General features: G+C 36.6%; 1 protein-coding gene and 1 long non-coding RNA gene across 2 annotated transcripts; one reads left to right on the forward strand and one right to left on the reverse strand.

Moving 5' to 3' along the window:
- Positions 1–472: 472 nt before the first annotated feature.
- LOC110875210 (2-oxoisovalerate dehydrogenase subunit alpha 2, mitochondrial) lies at positions 473–5605 on the reverse strand. Its single transcript, XM_022123410.2, has 9 exons — positions 5188–5605; positions 2624–2788; positions 2345–2527; positions 1911–2068; positions 1729–1828; positions 1533–1644; positions 1299–1438; positions 1036–1221; positions 473–940 (listed from the first exon to the last, which is right to left on the reverse strand). The coding sequence occupies exons 1-9, from the start codon at positions 5440–5442 to the stop codon at positions 773–775; spliced, it is 1467 nt and encodes a 488-aa protein (XP_021979102.1). The 5' UTR covers positions 5443–5605; the 3' UTR covers positions 473–772.
- An 18687-nt stretch (positions 5606–24292) lies between these two features.
- On the forward strand, positions 24293–25095 carry LOC118492537. The gene is made up of 2 exons (XR_004894313.1): positions 24293–24333; positions 24960–25095. It is a non-coding gene; the product is annotated as an uncharacterized LOC118492537 (long non-coding RNA).
- Positions 25096–25469: the final 374 nt, after the last annotated feature.

Genomic DNA, 25469 nt, shown 5'->3' on the forward strand with positions numbered 1-25469 from the left:
TCGATGGAACTCGGTTCCTTGCTTGGTGTCGCCTTTCCTTCTACTCGTAACCAACAACCCCTAATCAAGTGATTAGGGGTGTTTATATACAAAACACATTAGGGCCGAAAACATACTTAGGCCCATGCAACACCTACTCTAGCCCAACCCACAAGTGTTTAACCCAAAACATAAACAAACTAGTTACAAGATCAATCCCTATTGTTAACCTACATGAATAAACCTTCAGGTTCTAACAGCCCGTCTACCTGCCATTTGTGTGTAATCATCTCTATTTTAATGAAAACCGAGGTTCTGAATCGAGTATTCTTCTGAGTTATAAAAGAGATAAGTCAACAAGCACGATGACACTATGTTGCTTATGAAAAATTGTAACAAAACTATTCTTACATATAACATATTAATATTAATTCATACTAAATATAGACATATAATCAACACTGAACTCACACCCCAAGACCAAAACATGTAATGGTAAAAGATATCTGGATATGCCATTGTTACAAGTAGAATTTTTGGACATCACAAACCGATGTAAATTCACTTGTATTCTACGATACAACAAAAGGGTTTATATATTTCTAATTGACAACGATGGAGATTACAAGGGTATATATCCGAAACCTACATGTTGTACTAAATGATTCTAAAAACGGTTTGGGATTCAAGTTAATAATGAGTTCAAAATAGGTAAAAGTAACGGTATTGATTTAGAACTTTCATTGGATTATAATTTGTAAATTAGTGATATGCATACATTATGAAGATTGATTTACACGGCAACATTGGAGGGATATTCCTGTGGGTGTTTCTTGACGTGTTCTCTTAACGAAACCTCCTGCTCGTTAAGGTTTTTAGGCAGGACATCATATACATCGTTAAACATGTCTGCAACCGGAGGTTTTTCTACCCGTTCTGCAGCTTGAATCGCTTGTGATAGCTACAAGCATAAGAAGTTACACAAGAAAAGTCAATGTTTGACTTTAGAGATGATACATAAGTACTCAGGTCAACCATAAAGTCAAAAGGCTTTACCTGCTTCCTAATGTTGCTACGATGTTCTGATTCCACCTGATCGTTCCACCAGCCATTGTTTTCGACCCATGTCCTAAACCTCTTTACAGGGTTTTGACCATCTCGCCACCATTCGATTTCGTCAGCTGGACGATACTTGGTCGAGTCGTCCGATGTAGAATGGTGTCCCGCTCTGTATGTAAGTGCCTGTGATCCGGAAAAGTCAAAGTGGGAAAAGTCAAAAGACATGATATGAGAAACAAAAACCAACTAAAACATCTAACCTCAATCAAAACAGGTGTTTGTTTTTCGATAGCCAATTTGCGCGCCTCATAAACAGCAGAATATATAGCGAGAGCATCATTGCCATCTACTCGGATGCTTGGAATTCCATACGCCTTCCCTCTTACAACAATACCGTCACCTAAAGTTGACCAAATGCACCAAGAGTCAAAACAACATAATATGAATGCACAACTTGAAATTGTCAAAAGGAAATTAAAGAAAGGCATAAATACTTCTTAATTGATCAGTTATTGGAGTACTAATGGCCCATCCATTGTTTCTACAGAAAAATATCACCGGGGCCTCCATAACAGCCGAAAAGTTCAAACCCGCATGAAAATCTCCCTGTAACAAAATTTAAATAATCAAATTCCAAATATAATAACTATAAAAAAATTAAAATGTTTTCAAAATGAGGCGTGTATATACCGTACTACTGCCTCCATCGCCAAAATAAGTGATTGTGCATGCATCTTGCTTTTCCATCTTCAAGGAATACGCAGCACCAACCGCGTGTGGGATCTGTGTTCTGATGGACATCAAGATTAGAACATGAACAAGAGTTTGAGGTTATATTTTTCGAACTGGCACTGAGAAATAAAGTATCTTACGCTACGGTTGATGACACTGTAATGTAATTGAGCTTTTTAGACCCGTAATGAATAGGCATCTGTCTTCCTTTTCCTTGATCATATTTATTTCCAAATAATTGATTTGCAAATTCTTGTAAAGTAAATCCTCTCCACAGTAGCACTCCAGGCTCCCTATACTGCGTTAACATAAGATTTTACGTATGAATAACACCTCCAACTATAAATTTCAAAAGAAAAGTTCATCTGTAACATCCGGCCCCTCATCTCATACCAACCAATATTGTCTGTTTTGCCCAAGTCGAAACTTGTTAGGAGGTCAATGGTCAACCATCCTAAATTGTTCATATGTGCTAAAAACGCATTGGTGGGATTCGAGGTCAGGCATTCCTTATATGTGCGACGTGGGATTTGCCTAGCATGTTACACAAAGGTGCTATAAAACGTAAAGTTACCTGAGGGAAGACGAAATCATTATGACTAAGAGCTGCCGCCGATGCTATATTAATGGCCTCTTCTCCAATTGTTGTTAGATAGAAAGATATTCTTCCTTGTCTTTGTGCTTCATAGAAAATAGTATCCATAACTTGCAGTGTTACCATATCTCTATACATCTTGACAGCAACTTCTTTGCTAATCTTTATGTTCAAAAGATCATTTTTCAGATTGATTCAGAAAATAATATTAATATGTAAGCAGTCAGTCATATTAAATTATTAATAATGTCGGTTTACCTTAAGCGAATCACTATCAATGAGTAGCTGGCCATTTTCATTAAGAACTCGATAACATTGAGTCCTTTCGGCGCTAGAACCAGATGTGAATAACTTATTGGGGGTAAACTTAACTTTTCCACCTGGGAAATTTAGTTCTTGCTGTAAAGGAGCTTCAGTAGATAACTGTATCAAGATAGATATATACATCATAATTTCAGTCTTATTCAAGGAGTTTTGTGTTGGAATAATAATCAAGCCTTTATTATCCTAAGTGTATTGTATTATAAATTTTATTCTAAGTCTTATAGTCTGTTGGTTAAAAAGGCGCCATTTAATAAACCTTAATATTGTCAGTAAATCAAAGTGTTTTGTAACTTTTGTGTGTGTTTTATCAATAAAACCTTCTTTAGGGGAGTTTGGTTCATATAACTATTCTTAAGGAATTAGAATTCGAAAAAAAATTGGATTTGGAATTAAAATTTAGAGTTAAATGCCATTTTAGTCCCTATGGTTTGGGTCATTTTGCCAGTTTAGTCCAAAGGTTTCATTGTTCGCCTGTGGGTCCAAAAAGGTTTCGACGTTTCCATTTTAGTCTGCTGGGTTAACTTCATCCATTTTTTCTGTTAACGAGAAGGGCAATTCAGTCATTTTATATAGCCAAATTGCCCTTATAGTTAACAGAATTACATATAAAATGACCGAATTACCCTTCTTATTAACAAAAAAAAAGGGATGAAGTTAACCCAGTGGACTAAAATAGAAACATCGAAACCTTTTTGAACCCACTGACAAAAAATAAAACCTTTGGACTAAACTGTAAAAATGGCTCAAACCACATGAACTAAAATAGCATTTAACTCTAACATTTATGAAAGGAAATGAATTTTAAAGAATTGAAAACGGTTGGAATTGGAATTATGATGTATTTATTTGGTAAAAATGTTCGGTTTGTAAATTTGTTAACGAAATTGAAATGCGTCGTGGTGGGGTACATGGGCCGAAGCTTAAGTAGGGGGGAGCCGGGAGGGGGTTGCCGACCCCTCGAACTTTTTCGCTTAGCAATGGAGAGTATGTAGTTTTCATATAGAAATTTTTGGGTATACGTTTTCTACCCCCGGCTTTATAGAAATTTTTAGGTCCAGTAACTTCCGCCACCCAGTCGAAAATCTTAAGATTCGCCACTGGTGGGGTACGTGTTGATGATATGATTTTTTTAAACGGCAACTCTCTCAATATATGTATGGAATAAGAAAACCAGCCGGAAGCTGGGATACAAACACCAGCCAGGTGTTGAAGATATGTAAAAAAGCATATTAAAGAGGTGTATGATAGCAAAGCAGTATTTTTAAATGGTTAAAATTGGTTTGATAACTTCAAAGTTGGTATAAAACCCGTGTTGGTGAGTAGGTGAAGTTGACTTTGATGAGATCATTTATTCCTGGATACACATATCACATATGATATTAGATATAGACAAATCTTAAAAATAAGATAATCATGACTTTGTTAGGCACTTAAGCAGAGTTGAAAAAGGGCTGGCAATGTCAAAGATATAATTAGCCAAAATGAAAATTACCATATGCGTCCCTAGTCAAATTTTGTTCTATTTGGGGTAATTGTCAACATATAAAATCTTTCAACTCTATATATTAAAAACAATTAACCTCTTCATTCACATTATTAACTTTAAATCACAAGTCAAAACTTCACTTTTATTTAGAATTTATAAGGAAACTATGAAGAGTAATTTTTTTTTAGATTTTACCACAAATACAGTTAAAGTGGGTTATTTTAGTCTGGCTTGCAAAAATCTCAAATCTAGTTTTACCTAAAAGTTATATACTTTCTACTAAACAATATTTGATGATAATAAAAATTAGTTACATTAAATATAATATGTTACATATAACCAAAGAATATTTACATCAATAATTACACATACAAACATAAAATAACTAAATAATAAATAAAACAAAAACAAGTAGAGTTCAAGTTTTTAGTAATACTCATGAACACGGGCAGACCCCACCCACCCTCTACAGTTAGAGGGTGGCGGATCTAGAAGACCATAGAAAACCATTATAAAGACAATATTTAAAAAAAATCTAAAGGGGTAACAAAATAGAAAAAAACGTCAAATTTTTCCAAAATTTACACCACCGTATTAAGGGGCAAGGGCGTTACCCTTATATCCGCCCATGCAGTCAGGGTCATGACTCATGACCCTGCAATGTTTTTCTTTTTATATGTATCACATACTACTACGGTTTTTCGATTTACCTCGAGTTTTTTGAATAATAACTCCTATATATTTGTTTTGTGATTGATTAAACTATACGCCATACGGGGTAGTTAAACTCATCTCTCCTAAATTAATTTACTAGGATCAAAAACATCACCAATCAAAATTCCAAATTAGGAGTAAAAAACTTTCGTCTAGTAAACTCTAACCTCACAACCAAATAGCACCTAACCAAATTTAAATTAAAAAAAAAAAAAAAAACCCCAACCCACACATTTCACAACAATAAATAAAACCAAAACAGCAAATTACAGTATCAAAGATAAAACAGAGTACCAACCTGATCCTGATCAACGTCGTCGCTAAAGCTGACAGCAGTATGCGATCTTCTTCCACTAGAAACCGTCGCAAAACATCGCGAAAAACCCGCGTCGTTCGGCAATGGCGGGCGGGATCTTGTATGAAGAAAATGAGAAGATAACAACGAATTAGCAACGGAAGAAGTGTGATTGGTGACTCCAAACGTGAGAAGCTTGGTTGATTTGAGGTTGTGCATGATTAATTTGTGGGATTTTGATAAGAAGAAGGTGGCCATGGAGAATTGAGTGAATGAGAAAAAACAGAGGATGTGTTGTTGTTGAGAGTTGAAATGATGATGAAATTGTGGAAGAAAGGGTGTTTATTTAGGATTGGTGATCAAACTCATTACTACAAGTAGATAAATACAAAAAACAGTCATGGCTGTCTTATCATTATATTGGTCACGTAATATTTTGTTTTTCTTTTTTATTAGACCAAAATAGTTTTGTAAAAAGTTAGAAGCGGATAACGCAGACAGATTTCCACATTAATGGCATACTTACGATACAATGTATATCGCTACCTTTTGTAGCAAAAAAAAAAAAAGAAAAAAGAAGTAAAGATTTCTTTAAGTTCTTATTGTTTTTTTAACTTTGAATAACATAATAGTTAACTAGCTGGATTAATAGAGAATTCGATTAGTATCGATTTGTTTTATTATGGTGTTGTAACTCGGTGTAGCAATTGATGGGGATACTAAAAAGAAAAAGTCGTGATATGCTCAAAATAATATCATCGTATTTTTTACACTGATCAAAAAACATAAAAACGAATACCGGTAATCGGTGTCGGTTTCAGCATGTAACGTTACCAGCACTCACACTGACGAATCCAGTATTTATTTTCAGGAAGGGGGCTTTTAAGGGAGTGAAAATAATTTTTACCTAAAAAAGAACCAAATTTTTTTATAGAGGGCACTCATCCCCAATCTTACATGTGGCTCCACCACTAGACACTCGGTGTGACTTATGATACAGAAAAATGACTCTACTTTAAATACAATTTTGTTTTCAATAAATTTATACCGGAATATTAAGCAAAAATTATACATATTCATGTTTCAGATTTTTTTAAGTTAATGACCGTAAGTTATTACAGAACAGTTCACTTAATTTTTGACAATTAGAGTTTACTATTTTTCTTCAGGATTTAATATTTAATAAGATTTGATAGAGTGATCTATACATTAATTTTAGGTTATGATGTTAGTAAAAAAGGTGATTGGTTGATAATTTCTTGTACATTATTCTCGTATTACAAATATATCGTTGTCGTGGTCCTGAATATTGTTATGCTATGTGGCATGGTAAGTTGGTAACACAACCAAGAGGTTGTCGGACCACTTCGATAGAATTAAAATATTATTGTATTGAATAATATTGGATTATTTGATTTGGATTTTCAATTTTAGATTCGGTATGGGTCTAAAATGAATTATTACATTTCAGGGGCGGACCTAAAGTGATAGAAGGGGTAACCTCTGTTGTCCCTTGATAATCTTGTGATGTTTCAATGATAGTGTAAATTTTGAAAAAATTTGATGTTTTTTTTCAATTTCGTTACCCTTTTTTTATTGAAACGTTTCTAAATCCGCTACTGTTACATTCATTCATTTAATACGATGAATACAAATAGTTCAAATAAATTTAATAATGATATATATTGTTACTAGTGTTACTAGTGTTATTATTTATGTATATTACTTTTAAATTTATTTTACAATTTATAATAATAAATTATTATATACACATTTTGAGTTTTGATAAAGATGATGACAAGGCTTTTCAATAATTGATGAACTGCCCTAACTATTTTGGACACGTAAAACTTTATTCGTTTGTGGATAAGCTTGTCCTTAGGATATAGTGGTTCATAGTTTCTGAATTTTAGAAATTAAATTTCAAACTACCAATGTTTTGTACTTTTTATTCACTGAGCAATAAGAAGAGAATAAGATGAGAAAAATTGAATGCTATAACACAACTATACAAAACATCAAGATTAAACTGTAATTTTACCCTCTGGGTTTAGGCCAATTGGCACTCTGACCCCCCTAACGAAATAATTACAATTTTACCCCTCAACGTTTGGTGTTATGTCGCAAGTTTACCCCCGGACCATGTCAACGTTAATATTACCGTTAGTGTATGTTGAAATGTCCAAACTGCCCTTTGTCTTCCTCATTTAAGAAGCTTCAAGCCCTAAATTCTCTGCCCTAAACGCTGTTCTCACCCAATTCTTCAATCGACCCCCAAATTCATCGTTGTTGCTGAACATGTCTTCATCTTCTTCCTCTGTGCTCCGATCCAAGGAGACAATGGGCAAAACTCAAGCTTCAGACATCATCTGTCCTTGTGGTGGGCAAACAGTGTTCAAACAATCAGAATCCAAAGCTAATCCTGGTCGATGGTATCTTCGATGTGTAAGTTTCTTTTGTTTTATGCTTATTGAAACTCAAGTTTCTTTGTCGTGTTGCTTATGATGTCCGATAATAGGTTGGAGGATGTGGATTCCTCAGATGGGCTGATGTTGGTGAAGAACATGGATGTCCGATTTGTCGAGAGGTAATGCATGCTTTAATTCAAAGCATTAAAGATAAGGATGAGTTGGCTAAGTGCAAAGACTAGTTGGCTCGGTACAAGAATGGCGATGTGTTCAAACTGAAGAAGTACTTAGGGATTACTTGGGTCTTGATTGTTCTACTTTTTTTGCTTAAGTAGTTAAATGTGGAGAAATTGGATTAGTTTGTGTATTTTGACTCTAACTGTATTTTGTGACAACTGTCACTTTTCCGTACATTCCGTACACTAATTGAACAGTACTCTGTGCTTTAATAACTGTGCATGATCTAGTTTACAAGACAAATGAATTTCTGATTTCTGTTATATACATACAATGGCATTTCATGTTACAAGACTTTTATCGTTGCTACATGCAACACGGTATAGTTTTAATAATGCACAGAACAGAATTAGCACCATTATCAGACAAACTAAAAATGCTGACGAAGTTCAGTACATAGACAGACAGTGTTTTGAGGCCCAGTATGAGCCAGAAACTACGTATTACACTAGTATAGTGTGTAGGGAAGTAAGGACCACATAACTGCTTTTCTAGGTGATAGATAAAGTGCCGGAAAGTGCCTAAAACCCACATAAAGTGCAGAATTCTGCATAAATCAGCAAAATTCAGCATTTTAACAAGTTTATTACATGCAAAAATATGACTAAATGGTCCTGAATGCTTTCCTACGTGTCGGGAATTAAAAGTGTCACAAAAGGGTACATAAAGATCACTAAACATAATAGTTTGACACTTTAACGAGCCGGTATCTAACCGAACAACCGGACATTACCCGAAACACCAAAATTATACCAGAAGCGTTGTTTTAATGTTTCTGAGTTAGTTATGGTTCCCGAACACCCTAATACACTACATAATACATCCTACACTTAAAACACTAGACATTACACTTAACCTCCAACTAATTACACAAGTTACCATTTAAACTTACACATAACCCCCCCCCCTCCACAATTACGGTCACCAAGGGGAGTGGCCCACCCCAAATCTTCACTAGATCTCTTAAGATTACCTTGATCTTGCTTAGATTGTGAAAGATATTGTTAGTACTATTGAAGACACAAGAACCATTGGTTAATAGAGTTAAAGGGATTATAAGTAAGCATAAGCATCTTCATCTTCTCAACACCACTCTTCCTCTCCCTCTCCTTCAAGTCTCGGCCGAACACCCCCCTCCCCACCACCATCACTTCCATTTTGCTTCCATCTATTCCAAGCTTATCTCAAGTTGTTAGAAGGTGATTAAAGAAGCTTGGAACTCTTGGATCTTGAAGGACCACTCACACAAGCTTTTATCCACTCCATCTTCACACTTGTTTCTTCCCTAGTTTAGAGCTAGTAGTAAGATCTTTGTAACCCTTTGATACTTCTATTTTAGTTGGTTAAAAGATGTATTATGTTATAAATCACAAGAACACTAAAAGACATAATCTTGAATCTTGAACATAAGCTTAACATATGATGGAATATGGATGAAATGATGTTGTTTAGTGTATGAATGATGTTTGCTTGTTGTTTTCTTGAGAATATGATGTTGATCATCACATGGAGCTTGCTAGATTATGATTAAACACATGATCTAGCAAGTGAGAGGATGATTATGTGACAACATAAGATAATCATCTTCTTGTGTAGACACGAACTTGAAAATAAAATGATTTCTTGAAAAATGATAATCAAGTGAGTTGTTAAACTTATAGATCTAAGACTTATGGATGGTTTTCCAAAAGAACCAAGTTTAAAATGCGATTTTTAGAAGATCTTGGTTTTTACTTAAATATACATTATTTTTAGTGGTAAAACAAGTGTATAAACACTTATGAAACAAGAAGATCTCACAAAGAAACATTTTTGTAAAATATGTTTACAAGTTGTAAACACTTAAGTTTTTTAAGAATGAGATTTTTAAAGAAATAAACACACTTTAAAGAGTAACTAAGTCTACTAAACTTACTACCAAGTTACTACAAGTTTTTGTGAAAACTCAAGTTCATGATCTTTATGTAGATGGCTATGTTCTAGCACTTGGTAAGTATAATATTGTTTAGGGCTGATTGTTGATTATTGTGTGTTGATATTGAAAAGAAAATGATATGCTATATAGCATGGACACCTCCATTTTCAAAGGAAACTATGACAAAATTTTCTAAAAATATAAACACTTTAAGAAATATTTTCTAACAAATATTTACTAGTGTATTTTAACTATGGTTTTCAATATAAACTTTGCCATAATTTTTGTAACAAGGATACAAATATTGGAGGTTGGTTTTATAAATAAAAATGGGTAAATATATATTTAATATATATATATATATATATATATATATATATATATATTAAGACACTTGTGTGAATACTTGTATACTTTGTGAAATAGTTATATTATTTTAGGGTAAAATAATATAACTTAACATAATACCAAGAACTTACAAATCCAAAGTAATACCAAAGATTACAAGGAATAAATATATGAGCTACACACTTGATATTGTGAAATCGAACGCAAGAACGTAATTTATGAAATATTCCGGAAAATACCATCATAAATATGTTTTTGGTAAATATTATTTTGGACACAAGAAATGAAAATATGATTTTCGTTATTATTACAAAGTATATCATATTTTCGACAAAGAGAAAATATATTATTTTTGGAAGTAAAAATATATTTTCTTAGAATATTTAGAAGATATATGAAAAATATATATTTTCTTGAAATACATGTATGAAATACTCCCATCCTTGGGAAGGAAATACGAAAATAAATACTCAAGAAGTATTGTTACAAGAATATTGTTTAACGATATTCCAAAAGCTGAATATAATTTAGAGTTAAAATAATCATTATTTTAACAAGTAATTATAACTTGGAATAATATTGGGAACATAAGAAACATAACTCAAAAACGTTAAACTCTAAGCCAAGGCACGACCCGTTCGTCTAATAGACATTAGTACATTGTAGGGAGTCGTGTTTGCTAAGGAGAATTGAGTTACGAGTATCGAAGACGCAAAACAGTGAGTTCATGCTCCCCCTTTTCTCTTAACTGTTTTTGGTTTTATAACTCTCGGGGGTGGAATACATGTTACGAATGCTTAAACGGTATGAAATGCCTATGAAATACTAGATCATGTGAGCATAGACTTAATATTGAAATGCCATTAATACTTAATTAGGGACGAGGGTTAGATCTAACGGGTACGGCCGAGCCCCACTCATGGTCCTCATGTGATCGCTTGAGTGCTTCGGTGTCCAGTCGAGGGTAGTCGACATAGTCGAGGGAAATTGACATAGTCGAGGTAAATCAACATAGTCAAGGGAAATTGACATAGTCAAGGTAAATTGACATAGTCGAAGGGAAATTCGACATAGTCGTGGGAAATCGACATAGTCGAGGGAAATCGACAAGGGTATAAGCTTACTCATTTCGAGTGCTCCCTATGTTCTCACATGCCTTAATGTCCTTGTCCAACACTTACTTGGTATGTTCATACACGCTTTCATACCTGTTTTCAAAGGAGTCTCTCAAAGGTTTACAAGTACTTAAACAAAACGCATGAACTCGCTCAACTTTTGTTGATGTTTTCCAAAATTACATGTATGTCAGGTGACAGGTTGGATCTTGGGCGCGGGTATTGTTTCTAGAAGTAGACTTCAAATATTAGATGTCATCCACTTTTGTCGGTTTGTAACCTAGTCTGTAACAATTCTAAATTAAACCGACACCCTTGATTATTTTCCGACCCCCTAAAAGTATTTAAAATATCCCAAAATGTCTTTAAGTACACCCCGTATGTGAAAACCGAGCCCGAAATATAATATGGCATTAAAAATAAATTAAAAACAAGAAATATTAAGTTGAGGCGGGCCGCGTAGAACCCACCTCAATCTTACGCGGGCGGTATTAAGGTTGGAACCTGATTTCGTTAGTTTCCTTAAGTTAAGACGGGCCGCGTAAGATCTATGTTAAGTGTACGCGGGCCGCGAGAGATCAACAACACGGCAACACCAGAAGCTGACACGTGTCGACATCGTGGCGAGTCTAGGCGATGACCCGGATCACCTAAACCCTACCCGGCTAGTACGCGGGCCGCGTAAGCGCCCCCTTATCTTTCACGCGGGCCGCGTGAGAGTCCAGTTCAGCAAGTATAAATAGAAGGCATCGGATTTCATTTCGAATTCGCTCACAACGATTTCTTTTTCTCAAAATTCTGATATTAGGCTTAATATACGGGTATTATACCCCCCCTAAATAGCGAGGTTCTGCTACGATGTAAGTATCATAACCCCTGAAGACGTATTAGATACTCTGCCCGATTGATCTAGGGTTCCGTAACGGCTGTTGTGGTTCTGCCCGACGTAGTCGTTGGGATGCCGTCTCGGGGAGGGTATTACTAATGTTAAAATGGGTTATTATACTAACACACGTGCATTTGTGTAATTTATAGATTATTCCCAGGAAATCCTTACTGAAAACCCTAAAACAGCTATGTGAGTAATCATCTTTTTGTAAACCTATTTTGTGAATTGTTTTTACAAAACCTTAAATATCTTTCCATGCGAATAACAGTTATTGAGTATTTGTAAGAATACAATTACAGTCGGTAAATTTGGGGTTTTGTATACAAAATTTGTTACCACCTGGTAAAGGAGTAACATGACCATAAGTCGGAATGACATTACCGTGTGGTGGTAATTGATATAACTTGGAAACAAATGTAACTGCGGATGCGCCCTCAATACTGTTCAATGCGACTTTTTATTTAAACTTGATTAAACTGGGATTCACTCACCAGTATTTCCCACTTACAAAATGTTTTTAAAACGCGTTTCAGGTAACAAAATGTGAAAGTCAATTAGAAGCCACCTGGACAACACTGAAGGCTTGCAAAAGTGGCAATAAAGTTACCTAAAAGAAATAGATGTTTTTCTTAAATAAAAATAGGATGTATTCCTATGAAAAGTGTGTACTAAAAACTTGGGTTTTACCCATGTGTTTAATGTTATGGAAATGTGGTATTTTACTCTGTTTAAATATTTCCTAACTACGGTCCTGATGTAAATTCCGTTGCCAAATTAGACAATAACAAGATACCACCGAAACTGGCTCACGGCCGCCCGTTCCTGGGGATTAGGGATCGAGGACTGTGACATAGTCGAAGGTTGTGTTTCAAAACTTAAATAACCAGTGTTTGTATACTCAAATTTTATGAATGGATGAACATCATTTTGATCATGTAGTTGTTTATTATGATGTAACACCTCGTGAAATCACGTCTGATTTAATAATGACACGTGTCATAAACCCTGATTGTGATTAAGGATATCTTGAAGGACTAAAACTGTCAACTAGTGCAAAGATGTAATCAGAAGGACCAAAAGCGTCGTCATGCCAAACTTGTGCCTTTGAATGACTATGTATAATGTATGTATTCATTGTTGAATAAATTATCAAGCACTAGAAGCCGTTTACGCTTATAAATCAAAAGTTACAAAACACAGGGGTTAAAAGTGTCAACATGTTAATTTTACCTCTGAAAGGCCTTTCTACATCCCCGAAAGTTTTGTAATACATTACTACATCCTCATGAACATTTGATAAAAAGTTTCACAAGGACCCAATTCAAAATTTTGATATAAATTAAATTTTTCAAGAATAAGGGTTAAAAGTGTAAATATCACAATTCTTTGTTCGGAAGCCATTTTCAAAGTGTTCAAGACTTTCCAATGCATGGACACACTCCCTAGGACACCCCTGACCTGTTTTCACTGACTTTGCATACTGAAAATGTCAGAATATCGAATAACATGAGTGCAGGGACTGATCATGCAACAAAACAACAAAACTTTAAAACCGGTTCTCTCGCGTGGCGCGACGACCTGTCGCGTGGCGTGACGACCTGTCGCGTGGCGCGACTGATGTGTACAAAATGCAACATATAAATTACATCAATTGTGGCATAAAACTAACCCTTTTTTAGTACTAATGTTGGAAAAAGTGTGCTTTTGTCTTCCTTTTGTATTTTCAGGATTAAATGAGCTCAAATGAACAAAAGAAGCAAAAAAGGCAGCTAAATCTAACATAAATACAAGAAAAGGAACAAACGTGGCATGCCCAACCTCCAGACAACATCTTCCCAAAGCAAAACAAGAAGACAGAAGACTGAACACGCCCCGTGCTCAGTGAGCACGGAGGCGTGCCCAAGTGTCAGCAGAAAAGACAAAGTGGTAGAAGCTTTTATTGCCCACCATGGGGCCGTGCTCAGCGGACACGAGGGCGTGGTCAACCGTTGCAGATGCATTTAATGAAATTGCGAATTGCAATTAATGAAGAGAGAGAGTCGGATGGACACGGGGCCGTGCCCAGTGGACATGGGGCCGTGCCCGAGCTTCTGTTCAGCCTATAAATAGGAGTGCTTGGAGCTCTTGCAACTCATCCCTTGGCACACCACCTCTCTCACACTTCACCCACCACCCACCACCATCACAACACCATCATCCACCACCATCATCCATTGTCCATCATATAGTGTGTGAGTCGTCTCGGGATCCAAGATTGATCGTAAGAGTTCTTGACAATTAAAGGCCATGTTTGCCTAAGTCTCTTACATCACTTGGTGAAGACAAGTGTTTAGTGTAATACTTTTTATTTTTAATCTTTTGCATTTTTTAATTGGTTTTGTATTAATGACTTTAATTACTAGTTTCTTATGTTGAAGGTGATTCTTCCTTATCGTTTGTCCGTGGTGTCTTGGCATTATTTTACTGTCTATATAAAATAAAAGATTTTCACCATTCATATCTCCACGGTCTATATGGAGGTATGTTGGCTACCTGGTCGGGGGGTTAAGGGAACGGTTTGGTAAGAGTCTTGCCATTGTTCAGTGTATAGATCCTGCAAAGGACCTGGGTCAAATTTAGTAGGATCTCCTTCAATACCCAACGGTATTGGATGGCGGGGGTCCAAACTCTTTGATCCCCTCATAAGTTAAACTACTATTAAAACTTTAACCTGGCTACTTAGGACTGTATCTCTGCTGACTCAGACTACTTAGCCGAGGGTAACGTCGCCTTCAAAAGAGGGGCCTACCACATTATGCATTAATAACTTAATTAATTATCTTTCAATAATCCGACCCTTTAGGATTGTATCCTTGCTGACTCAAACTACTGGGTTGAGGGTAACGTCACCTTCAAAAGAGGGGCCTACTACAATAACTAAGATAATCTCTTAAACAAGTGCAAAAGTGCGAAAATAATCAAAGGTTACACTACACACGAGTCGGATCCAAGTGATTCATCTTGTCTGTCTGTTTTTACTTTTATTTTCTTTTTCAGCATTTTAGTTAGTTTTATTTTTCTAGTTTAAAAACCTTTTTCTAACATTTTTATTTGATTAGACGTTGAGGATAAACCGGTACTAAAAGCTCTTGTGTCCTTGGACGACCTCGGTATCTTACTAACACTATACTACATCCACGATGGGTGCACTTGCCCATATGTGTGTTTAGTGTTAGTGAATATCGTGTTTATAAATTTAAAACTTGGCTAAAAAGTGTAAAAAGGGCTTAAAATATACACCTAAAATATATACACACTGACACGCATCAAGTTTTTGGCGCCGTTGCCGGGGACACAAGGATTTTAAGAAAGCTTAAAATCGACGGCCTAATCAGTTTTACAAAACTTTTTCAAAACGCGCGCACATTTTTCTGCATTTTAGCTTAGTTTGCATTTACGGTAGGTTGAACACGGGTCGTGTTCGCTGAACACGGGGCCGTGCTGCATATTTTTCATAAAACACCCAGATACAGAGTCTGAACACGGGGTCGTGCTCACAGAACACGCCCACGTGCTCAACAAAACCAGTAACTTTAATTAAAACGCCCAGATACAGACCCTGACCACGGGGCCGTGTCCAGCTTCTGTTTCCGTCTTTATTTTTATTTTCTAGTCCCGAGACTCTGTTGTGGTCTGCTGAGTGATTCTTATGGATCAATACTCAGGAAGCTACAACTAAACCTATGAGGAGGATGATTATAGGGGAAACTATTGCACTAGTTGTGGTAACCTGCACTCGGTTCAATATTGTAACTTATTTCAACCATCCAATTCATACAACTATTATGAGGAGCCCAGGTACGAGCCATCGACTTCATACACATCCTATGAAGACCAAAGGTATGAACCTTCTCCCCCTTACTCATATTTTGATGAACCAAGGTATGAACCTTCATACTCATACTTTGAGGAACCAAGATATGAGCCACCACCTTCATACTCTTATTATGAGGAACCATGGCGTGAACAACCCACCTCATATGAGTACTATGAAGAACAAAATTACGACCCTTATCCATCATATACTTACAATGAGGAACAATGGTGTGAACCATCTACTTCATATGAGTACTATGAGGAACCAAGGATCGAACAACCGGATTCAAACTTTGAGGATCCCGATCCTTTCTCTATCACCGAAGTGGTCGATAGGATAATAGAAAAACTTAAAACTATCGAGCGATATATAAATGAATCTCGCGCAAGGGAAGAGGAGTCCCGCGCAAGAGAAGAATTAAATAAAGAAATGATAGTTGAAGAGTTAAAAATGGAAGAACAAATAAGTGAAAAACCGACACATGAGTTAAACAACGGAAAAGGTGAGGAAGATAGCGTTAAAATTCAAGAAGAGTCTAATTTTGAAGAAATTAATCTCTTATCACCTTCTTTTGAAAATCATTGTTTAGTACCAACTCATGCTAAGTTTTTAAAAGAGTTAAACACTAACACTAAAATTGAGGAAATGGTAAGTGTTAAGTTAACTAATGATCAAACTTCACTAATAAAAGAAGACCCTTTTGAAATTAACATTACACCGGTTCCATGTTTCTTTCAAAATTCCTTTATTAGTAATATCACAATCGATAAAGATCTTTGTGTTAACATAATGCCTAACTACATTTTCGAAAAATTAAGTATTAATGATTTTTCTCCACTTCAAATACCCATTTTTCTATCCGATCGGAAAGTAATAAAATCAATCGGTGTAGTTGAGGATGTCTTGGTTCAAACAAATCAAATGGTAATCCCAACCGACTTTGTCATCCTTGATGACGCTCCTCTAGTGTTGGGACGACCTTTTGTAAAAACTCATGAAGCTTTGAAAAACCGGAAGTTCAACAATCTATCTCTTCAACTAGGGGCATTCAAAAGGAGCATAGATCTTGAGCACTCAATGAAATATCTTTTTGGCAACAATGACCCCCTAATTGAAGATAGCCACCCGATACAAGTGAAAAGATTGACCACTTTGTTGAACAAGAGGTCGCCATAGAACAAACTTTTAAAGTTCTTGATCAAAATGAGCAACAAAATAAGGAGTCTCCTAAAGACCCACCCCTTGAGCTCAAAGAACTTCCAAAAGGTTTGGAATATGCTTTTCTAGACAAAGATAGTAAATCACCTGTAATTATTTTGTCTAAATTAAGTAGATTAGAAAAAGAAAGATTAATTAAACTTCTGAAAAAACATAAAAAATACGATCGCTTGGAAGCTTGTAGATATTAAAGGAATAAGTCCTTCCATGTGCACGCACAAAATTTTAGTGAATGATGACTACAAATCAGTAATACAGCCACAACGTAGAGTAAATCCAAATGTGCAAGAAGTGGTTAAAAACGAAGTCATCAAATTACTTGACGCCAGACTTATCTACCCTATCTCAGATAGTCCCTGGGTAAGTCCCGTCCAAGTAGTTCCAAAGAAAGGAGGTATGACGGTAATAACAAATGAAAAAAATGAATTAATACCAACAAGAACCGTCATAGGATGGAGAGTATGTATAGACTATAGACGATTAAATGAAGCAACAAGGAAAGATCACTTTCCTTTTCCCTTCATTGATCAAATGTTAGAAAGATTATCTGGTCATAAAGTTTATTGTTTCTTGGATGGTTTTTCAGGTTACTTTCAAATCCCGATAGCGCCCGAAGACCAAGAAAAGACAACTTTCATATGTCCCTATGGAACTTTTGCTTATCGACGCATGCCATTTGGTCTATGTAATGCCCCCGCAACATTCCAACGTTGCATGGTGGCCATCTTCCATGACATGATAGAAAAGACAATGGAAGTCTTCATGGACGACTTTTCTATCTTTGGAGACTCATACGACCAATGCCTCGATAACCTTGAACGAATGCTATCCCGATGTGAGGAAACTAACCTCGCCCTTAACTGGGAAAAATGTCATTTCATGGTAACAGAGGGAATAGTGCTCGGTCACAAGATCTTTAGCGAAGGAATGGAAGTTGATCGAGCAAAAATAGACACTATTTCTCGATTGCCTCCACCATCCTCCGTTAGAGCAATCAGAAGTTTCTTTGGGCATGCCGGATTTTATAGGCGGGTTATCATGGACTTTTCTAAAATTTCAAGACCTCTAACAAAATTACTTGAAAAAGATGCGCCTTTCATCTTTGACAAGGATTGCAATCAGGCATTTCTAACCCTCAAGGAAATGCTAGTCAATGCACCTATCATGATAGCGCCTGATTGGAAATTTCCTTTCGAAATCATGTGTGATGCAAGTGACTTTGCAGTTGGAGCTGTCTTGGGACAAAGAAAAGAGAAGCATTTTCACCCAATCTATTATGCTAGTAAAACACTTAACGATGCACAAAAAAATTACACAACAACTGAAAAAGAATTACTAGCTGTGGTATTTGCTTTTGATAAATTTCGTTCTTATCTTGTTCTTTCTAAAACAATAGTCTATACAGATCATGCAGCCATTCGATACCTTTTCAAGAAACAAGACGCAAAACCCCGTTTGATCAGGTGGATTCTACTCCTCCAAGAATTTGATGTTGAAATCAAAGACAAAAGTGGAGCAGAAAACACCGCTGCAGATCATCTTTCGCGCTTAGTAGACCCAACTTTGGAGGCAACTAGGGACGAGCAAATCAACGAAAAATTTCCAATAGAGTCCCTAGAAATGGTGGAATACAAGGAAGAACCATGGTATGCCGACTACGCTAACTACTTAGCTAGCGGTATAGTCACCAAAGGATGGCCACATCACCAAAGAAAAAAAATTCTTTGCTAATGTGAAGCATTACTTTTGGGAAGATCCTTATCATTTCAAAATGTGTGCCGACCAATTCATCTGAAGGTGCGTACATGGTAGTGAAGCAAGAAGAATTCTCCTCCATTGTCATGAAGATCCATACGGAGGACATCATGGTACCGCTAGTACCGCACGAAAGGTATTTGATTCAGGATTTTATTGGCCGGCCATTTACAAAGACGCGCAAAGTCTAGTTAAGACATGTGATGCTTGCCAAAGATCAGGTAATATTTCTTCCAAAAACGAAATGCCACAAAATGGCATTCTTGTTTGTGAAATTTTTGATGTGTGGGGACTCGATTTCATGGGACCTTTGCCGCCGTCAAAAGGAAACAAATATATACTTGTGGCAGTAGATTACCTGTCTAAATGGGCCGAGGCCGAGGCACTTCCAACAAATGATGGAAGAGTCGTGGTAAGATTTCTGAAAAAATTATTCTCTCGTTTTGGAACACCTAAAGCATTAATAAGTGATAGAGGTACCCATTTTTGTAATCATCAACTCAAAAAAATCTTAACAAGATATGGGGTCTATCACCGGGTCTCAACAGCATATCACCCTCAAACAAACGGACAAGACGAAGTGACTAATAGAGGTTTAAAACGAATACTTGAAAAAATCGTAGGATTAAATAAAAAGGAATGGGCTGATAAATTAGATGATGCTTTATGGGCTTTTCGAACTGCCTATAAAACAACTATAGGCACAACCCCATATAAGCTCGTCTATGGAAAAAGTTGTCATTTGCCAGTAGAAATTGCTCACAAGGCCTACTGGGCAATAAAAAATGTAAACTTGGATTTAGAAATTGCAGGTAAAAATCGATTTTGTCAAATAAATGAATTAGACGAACTAAGGAATTATGCATACTCTAACTCTGAAATTTATAAGGAAAGAATGAAAATTTTACACGACAAACACATTAAACCTAATGAATTTCGAGTGGGAGATCAAGTTCTATTGTTTAATTCACGACTTCGATTTTTTTCGGGTAAATGAAAATCTAGGTGGTCAGGACCTTTTTCCATCACCCATATTTTTCCTCACGATGCAGTAGAAATTAAATCTCAGAATGGTATTCCATTCAAAGTCAATGGCCAACGGCTGAAACTCTATCAAGGATTCATTGAGGATGAGGAGGAAGAAATCTCGCTTCAAACGGTGGACGAATAAAGGCATCAACATCATACCTGGTAGGTTACGAACAAGCGGATGAACATCGAAACTGGTAAGTCTTCTAACCGAGTTTTGGGAAAACAGGGCACTCACACGAGCACTAAAAAAAATTCAAAAAACTTTGCTCGGCACGAGGCCGTGTCCGCGCAACTGTCGGGATAAAACCCCTTTTTCATAACAGTTACACCATTCCACACGCCCTGTTTCCCCGAAAAACACTCTGGTCCAGGCGATTTTCCGTAGATTTTCAACGTCTCCTCTCATTCTAACAACATCAAGGTATGAGTCTATCATCATTAGTAGTTAGATTAGTTACTTGCATGTAGTTAAAACATCAAAAATTTGGGGGAAAAATCTAGGGTTCTTGAAGTTCATCCAGATCAAACCTCAAATTTTTGCATAAATCTGTTAGAATTAGTTTAGATTAGTGTTATGGAAAGTAGACCCACTTGTATTGCTGATAGTTTTGGCCGATTTCTCACAAAACCCCAAACCCTTGTTCTTGAACCGGAAAAGATAAAATTGAAGGGGTAAACGGTTTGTTTTGGGAAAACGGCACTTGGGGTTTCATTTTCGGGGGAAACCGCACACACTTGACCAAAAATTTTCAGGTTTTCGGGACCGGGTCGAAAAATGAAATTTTTGAGTAACAGACGCCTGGACATGGGGTCGTGCCCGCTGAGCACGGGGCCGTGTCCAACCCACTGTTGTCAGTTTTCTCCGAAAAATTTCACTATTTCGTGCTAACTTTTGGTATATTCTTTCAGATGTCGAAGAAGTTCACAAGATTCAACGCAAACGAGCTCGATGCTAGGGCCAGATATGACATACTTCAAACAAGACCAGAAGAATATCCAAGACAAGTGTGCACGGATCTCTTAGCCATGGTGAACCAACTTGACCGGGTTAACAACCTCGTTACCGGCCCACTAAGGATTGCCCTAACCACTAGACTTCGTTCCGTCCATGAGTGCACTATGGAGTTCTATAGCACCTTCACTTTCAATTCAAGGTGCGACCCTTTCGACAATGATGGGGTGACATTCCGGTGTGGTGGAACTAGGTACTCGATCTCGATGGCACAATTCGGGGTAATAATTGGGCTGTATACGGAGGAAGACTCGGGAAATGAAGAGAACACCGGAGGGGTGCGAGATTTGAATGAGAACGAGTGCCAAGCCGCGTGGGCTCAGATTGGTGAAGGGCACTACAACCCAAGCAGCACAAAGAGTACCAAGTTGAGGGACCCACTCTACCGATACATCCATAGGGTCCTCGGTTACTCTTTAAGCCAAAGGCATAGTGGTGGCGTTGTTGGGTTGAGAGATTTGATAGTCCTTCACTGCATTCACAACCGAAGACACCTCGATGTTCCGTTTCTCCTACTCCGAAACATGCATCTGAACCAGCTAGCTCATGCGCCAACCCCTATTTTCTTCAGGGGATGGGTGTACCGTCTCTACAGGCACTCCGTGAACATACCTAGGTCTTTCGAAAGGAGCCCATGGCCGGGAAGAGTCGATGTACACATCTGCCGCTCCATGAACCTAAGCTATGAGGCTGAAGACAGGTCGGTAAGCTTTCAGAGGATGCAAGGCCATGCATGGAACCCACAAGAGGCGCTAGTCCTTCACGCTCCACCTCCCCAATACCAGTACCACCCTCACGGTGATCCAGGCCAATCCTCCTCGCAAGGAGGTGGTTTTCCTAACTTTCAGAGTTTGCATGATCTTTTGCAGGAAAACCTTATGTGCACCAGGAACACCTACACAACCTCGCCAACAACACATACAACCGGGTCGGAGCCATTGAGAGAAACATCTCCGATATCCAAGATGACATCGGAAGCATCCGGGAGTACATGGCGGGGCATGGAGGAGGAGGTGATGACGAGGACAGTGATGGAGACATGGACTAGGCGGGCGGAGTAGGAGCAGGAGCAGGTGGTTGGTGATACCACAGGTTAAACCCCCTTTTCTATCAAACAATTTCCGGCCTGCGTGCAGAGTGTTAAACAATTTACTTTCCCTAACTCTTTTTATTTTTCTGCATATGTTTTTTTTTTAATTTTGTGACATGGATGTTGAACTTGGTAATCTAGGATGTTTGGTATGTTTGGTGTGGTATTTATTGATAAAACAGGTACATATGAGGCTTAGAGTACTAAACACTAAGTACTACTAAAGCCGGGACAGGAAAACCGGAGCTAGAAACATGTTTGTCAACCCTGCAAACTGTCTACACGGGGTCGTGTCCGGCCGACACGCCCCCGTGGCCACCTCCCAGACCTGGTGTTTGTTTACTTTTTGCACATTTTTCCCAGGCACGGGGTCGTGTCCAGCCAACACGCCCCCGTGTCCACCTTCTGTAAGTCTTCGTTACTGGCAGCTGAACACAGGGTCGTGTCCATCCGACACGGGGCCGTGTCCAGAGTGCCAGTAACATAAAATTTTGCTTTTAACACCCTTTTACACATTCAATCAACCTAAAAACTTATTTTTGGCACATTGAGGACAATGTGTAATTTAAGTGTGGGGGGGGGGATGCTAAAACTTTAAATCTTGCAAGTCCTAATCAACAAGCATTACACAAAACTTTATTGGAACCGCTAATCACCCCAAATTTTTTTCATTTTTTTTACTTGTCTAAGTTTAAGTTGGGAATTTCAAGTTCTAAAAAAAGGTTATATTTTTACAAGTTTACAACTGATAGCGTCGTGATAAAAAGAACCAAAATAAGAAAATTATGAAACGGCATGATAAGCTTAGTTAAAATTTGATTATATATACATGATCACATAAAAACCCATTCCCACAAAAGTGAGTTTTGAGCCTTTATTGAGCATACAAATACATATCTTTACACTAAATGCTCATTTTCGTTTCTTGTGTGAATAGCCGCTTGGTTCGTACGACTCTAGAATTTGCCACAACAATGCATTCCCGGTCCTTACCAACTTAAACCCGAGTAAGTAAATGATGGAGGCATTAGGACTATCCCTTTTTTTTCTACACCATTATTTTTCATTTTTTTACCACCTACCCAAAATCCCCCTATTTAACCCCTTTGAGCCTAAACATTTTCATTCCTTAACCCAAAACAATCACCCTTTTTACCCACCTAAACCTTTTTATTTTAACCCTTCTTTTTAGTAACAAAGCTCGGTTTTTCTTAAGACTTTCCAATATATATATATATATATATAGGGGATGGTTCAAATGAAAACCACTTTTATTGTGAAAACTCGAAAACTAACTAAAAAAAGCCTAAAAAACGTACAAAATTTTTTTTTTCAATTTTTTTTATAAAAATCGCTAGTTTTTATATATATAAAAAAACTTTTTTTCAAAAAAAAAAAATTTGTGTAGTGCACATGTGTAATAATACACATGTGTAGTACACATACATATGTGCAGTATTACACATGTGCACTACACAAATTTTTTTTTTTTTTTTTTGAAAATTTTTTTTATATTAAAAAACCTGCGAAATTTTGATTGCAAAAAAAAAAATTAAAAAAAAAATTTTTTTGTATGTTTTTTTGGCTTTTTTTAATTAGTTTTCGAGTTTTCACAATAAATAGTGGTTTTCATTTGAACCTTCCCCTATATATATATATATATATATATATATATAGGGGTGGGTTATATGAAAAACCCCATCTTTTTTAAAAAACCTTGGAAACCCAACCTCATCCATTGATTTTGTTTCATCCAAGTAGATCAATGGTTGAGCTTTTTTTGGTGTCCTTTACATTTAAATAAAACCATAAATTATAAAAAAGGTAAAGGAGAAGGGCATTTAAGGGATTAAAAATCTGACTTTTCTCTCACTCACATCAACTTTATTTCTCTTACACACACATCTTATCTCTCTCCTCTCTCCTCTCTCCTCTCTCTTCAATCAAGATCATGATGAACACCAAACACAACATTCGATCTTCAAGTTCAGATCTACATCGTGTGAAAGAGAAAATGTTTGAAGATTGTTGTTTTAGAGAGAGAACGAGGACAGGATGAAGGTTTTTAAAGAGATGAATTTTTTGCTTTAGAGAGAGAAACAACAATCTTCATCATGTTCATCTATAACACCAAGAACACACATACAAGTGTGTGAGAGAGAAGAAGTTTGAAGTATGTTGTTTTAGAGAGAGAACGATGACACACGCACAAGTGTGTGTGTGAGAAGAAGGTTTGAAGATCTTCTTCATGTTCATCGGACGGTTATAGATCCGGTAAGTGTTCTTGAAATATCATTTCACACTTGATTTTTTGTTGAAATGGTTATTAATATGTTTTTGTGTGCTGAAAGTGTTTTAGTAATGGTTGTTAATATGATTTTGTATTTTAAACAAATCAAAAACTTTAGGATGAGATTTTGAACTGGTTTTTTTGTTGGTTTGGTTGCTTGTTAGGGGCTTTTAATCTTAACAGTAGCTGTTTTTTTGTTGGTTTGGGTTGCTTGTTTGGGTTTTTGATCTGAACAGTAAGTGTTTTTTTGTTTGGTTGCTTGATTCACAGACCCAGGCCCATAACATGTGTTAAGCCCCCTGTTAGAATGTTATATAACGTGTGTTGATTTACAGAAACAAACCCATAAATATATTCAATTGACAAGCTGGATGGATGTAGGCGAAGTTAATACGTGTTCTAGTAATGGTTAATGTTCATGTATTTTAAATAAATCTAAAACTTTAGGATGAGATTTTGAACGGGTTTTCTTGTTGGTTTGGTTGCTTGTTTGGGGCTTTTGATCTTAACAATAATTGTTTTTTTGTTGGGTTGCTTGAATTACAGAGACAGACACATAACATGTGTTAAGCACCTGTTATAATGATATATAACGTGTGTTGATTTACAGAAACAGACCCATAAAAGATATTCAATTGATAAGCTGGATGGATGAAGGCGACGTTAATGCGAGGACATTGAATAAGTCACATCCTTTGGAAAAGAAGTCTTCGTTCATTTATAATATGTGTTGGTGGTTCATGCTGTAACAGAACACCATGATGTTTAAAATATCTGATAATGTGGATACTGAGCGTAAAACTTGTACAAGTAATAAATGTACAAGTTAGTATGTAACGTGTAATATGAAACGAGCCATTTTATGGTAACACGTGTACCGGTAATTATGGAATATATAATATGAAACGGGTCATTTGTTTTGCACATTTTGGAATGTATAACATGTGTTAAGCCTCTGTTATAATCTTTTTGTAACCTGACATGTATTCATGTATATGCTAGTGGTTTATAAAACACCATGATGTGTATATACTGATCTAACATGTGTTACAATTTGTCTGTTCGAAACATGTAATTGCTTAACATGTGACAAGGGTGAAAACAGTCGACGGGGCGATCA

This window comes from Helianthus annuus, chromosome 1, assembly GCF_002127325.2.
Source record: "Helianthus annuus cultivar XRQ/B chromosome 1, HanXRQr2.0-SUNRISE, whole genome shotgun sequence".
Taxonomy (NCBI): Eukaryota; Viridiplantae; Streptophyta; class Magnoliopsida; order Asterales; family Asteraceae; genus Helianthus; species Helianthus annuus.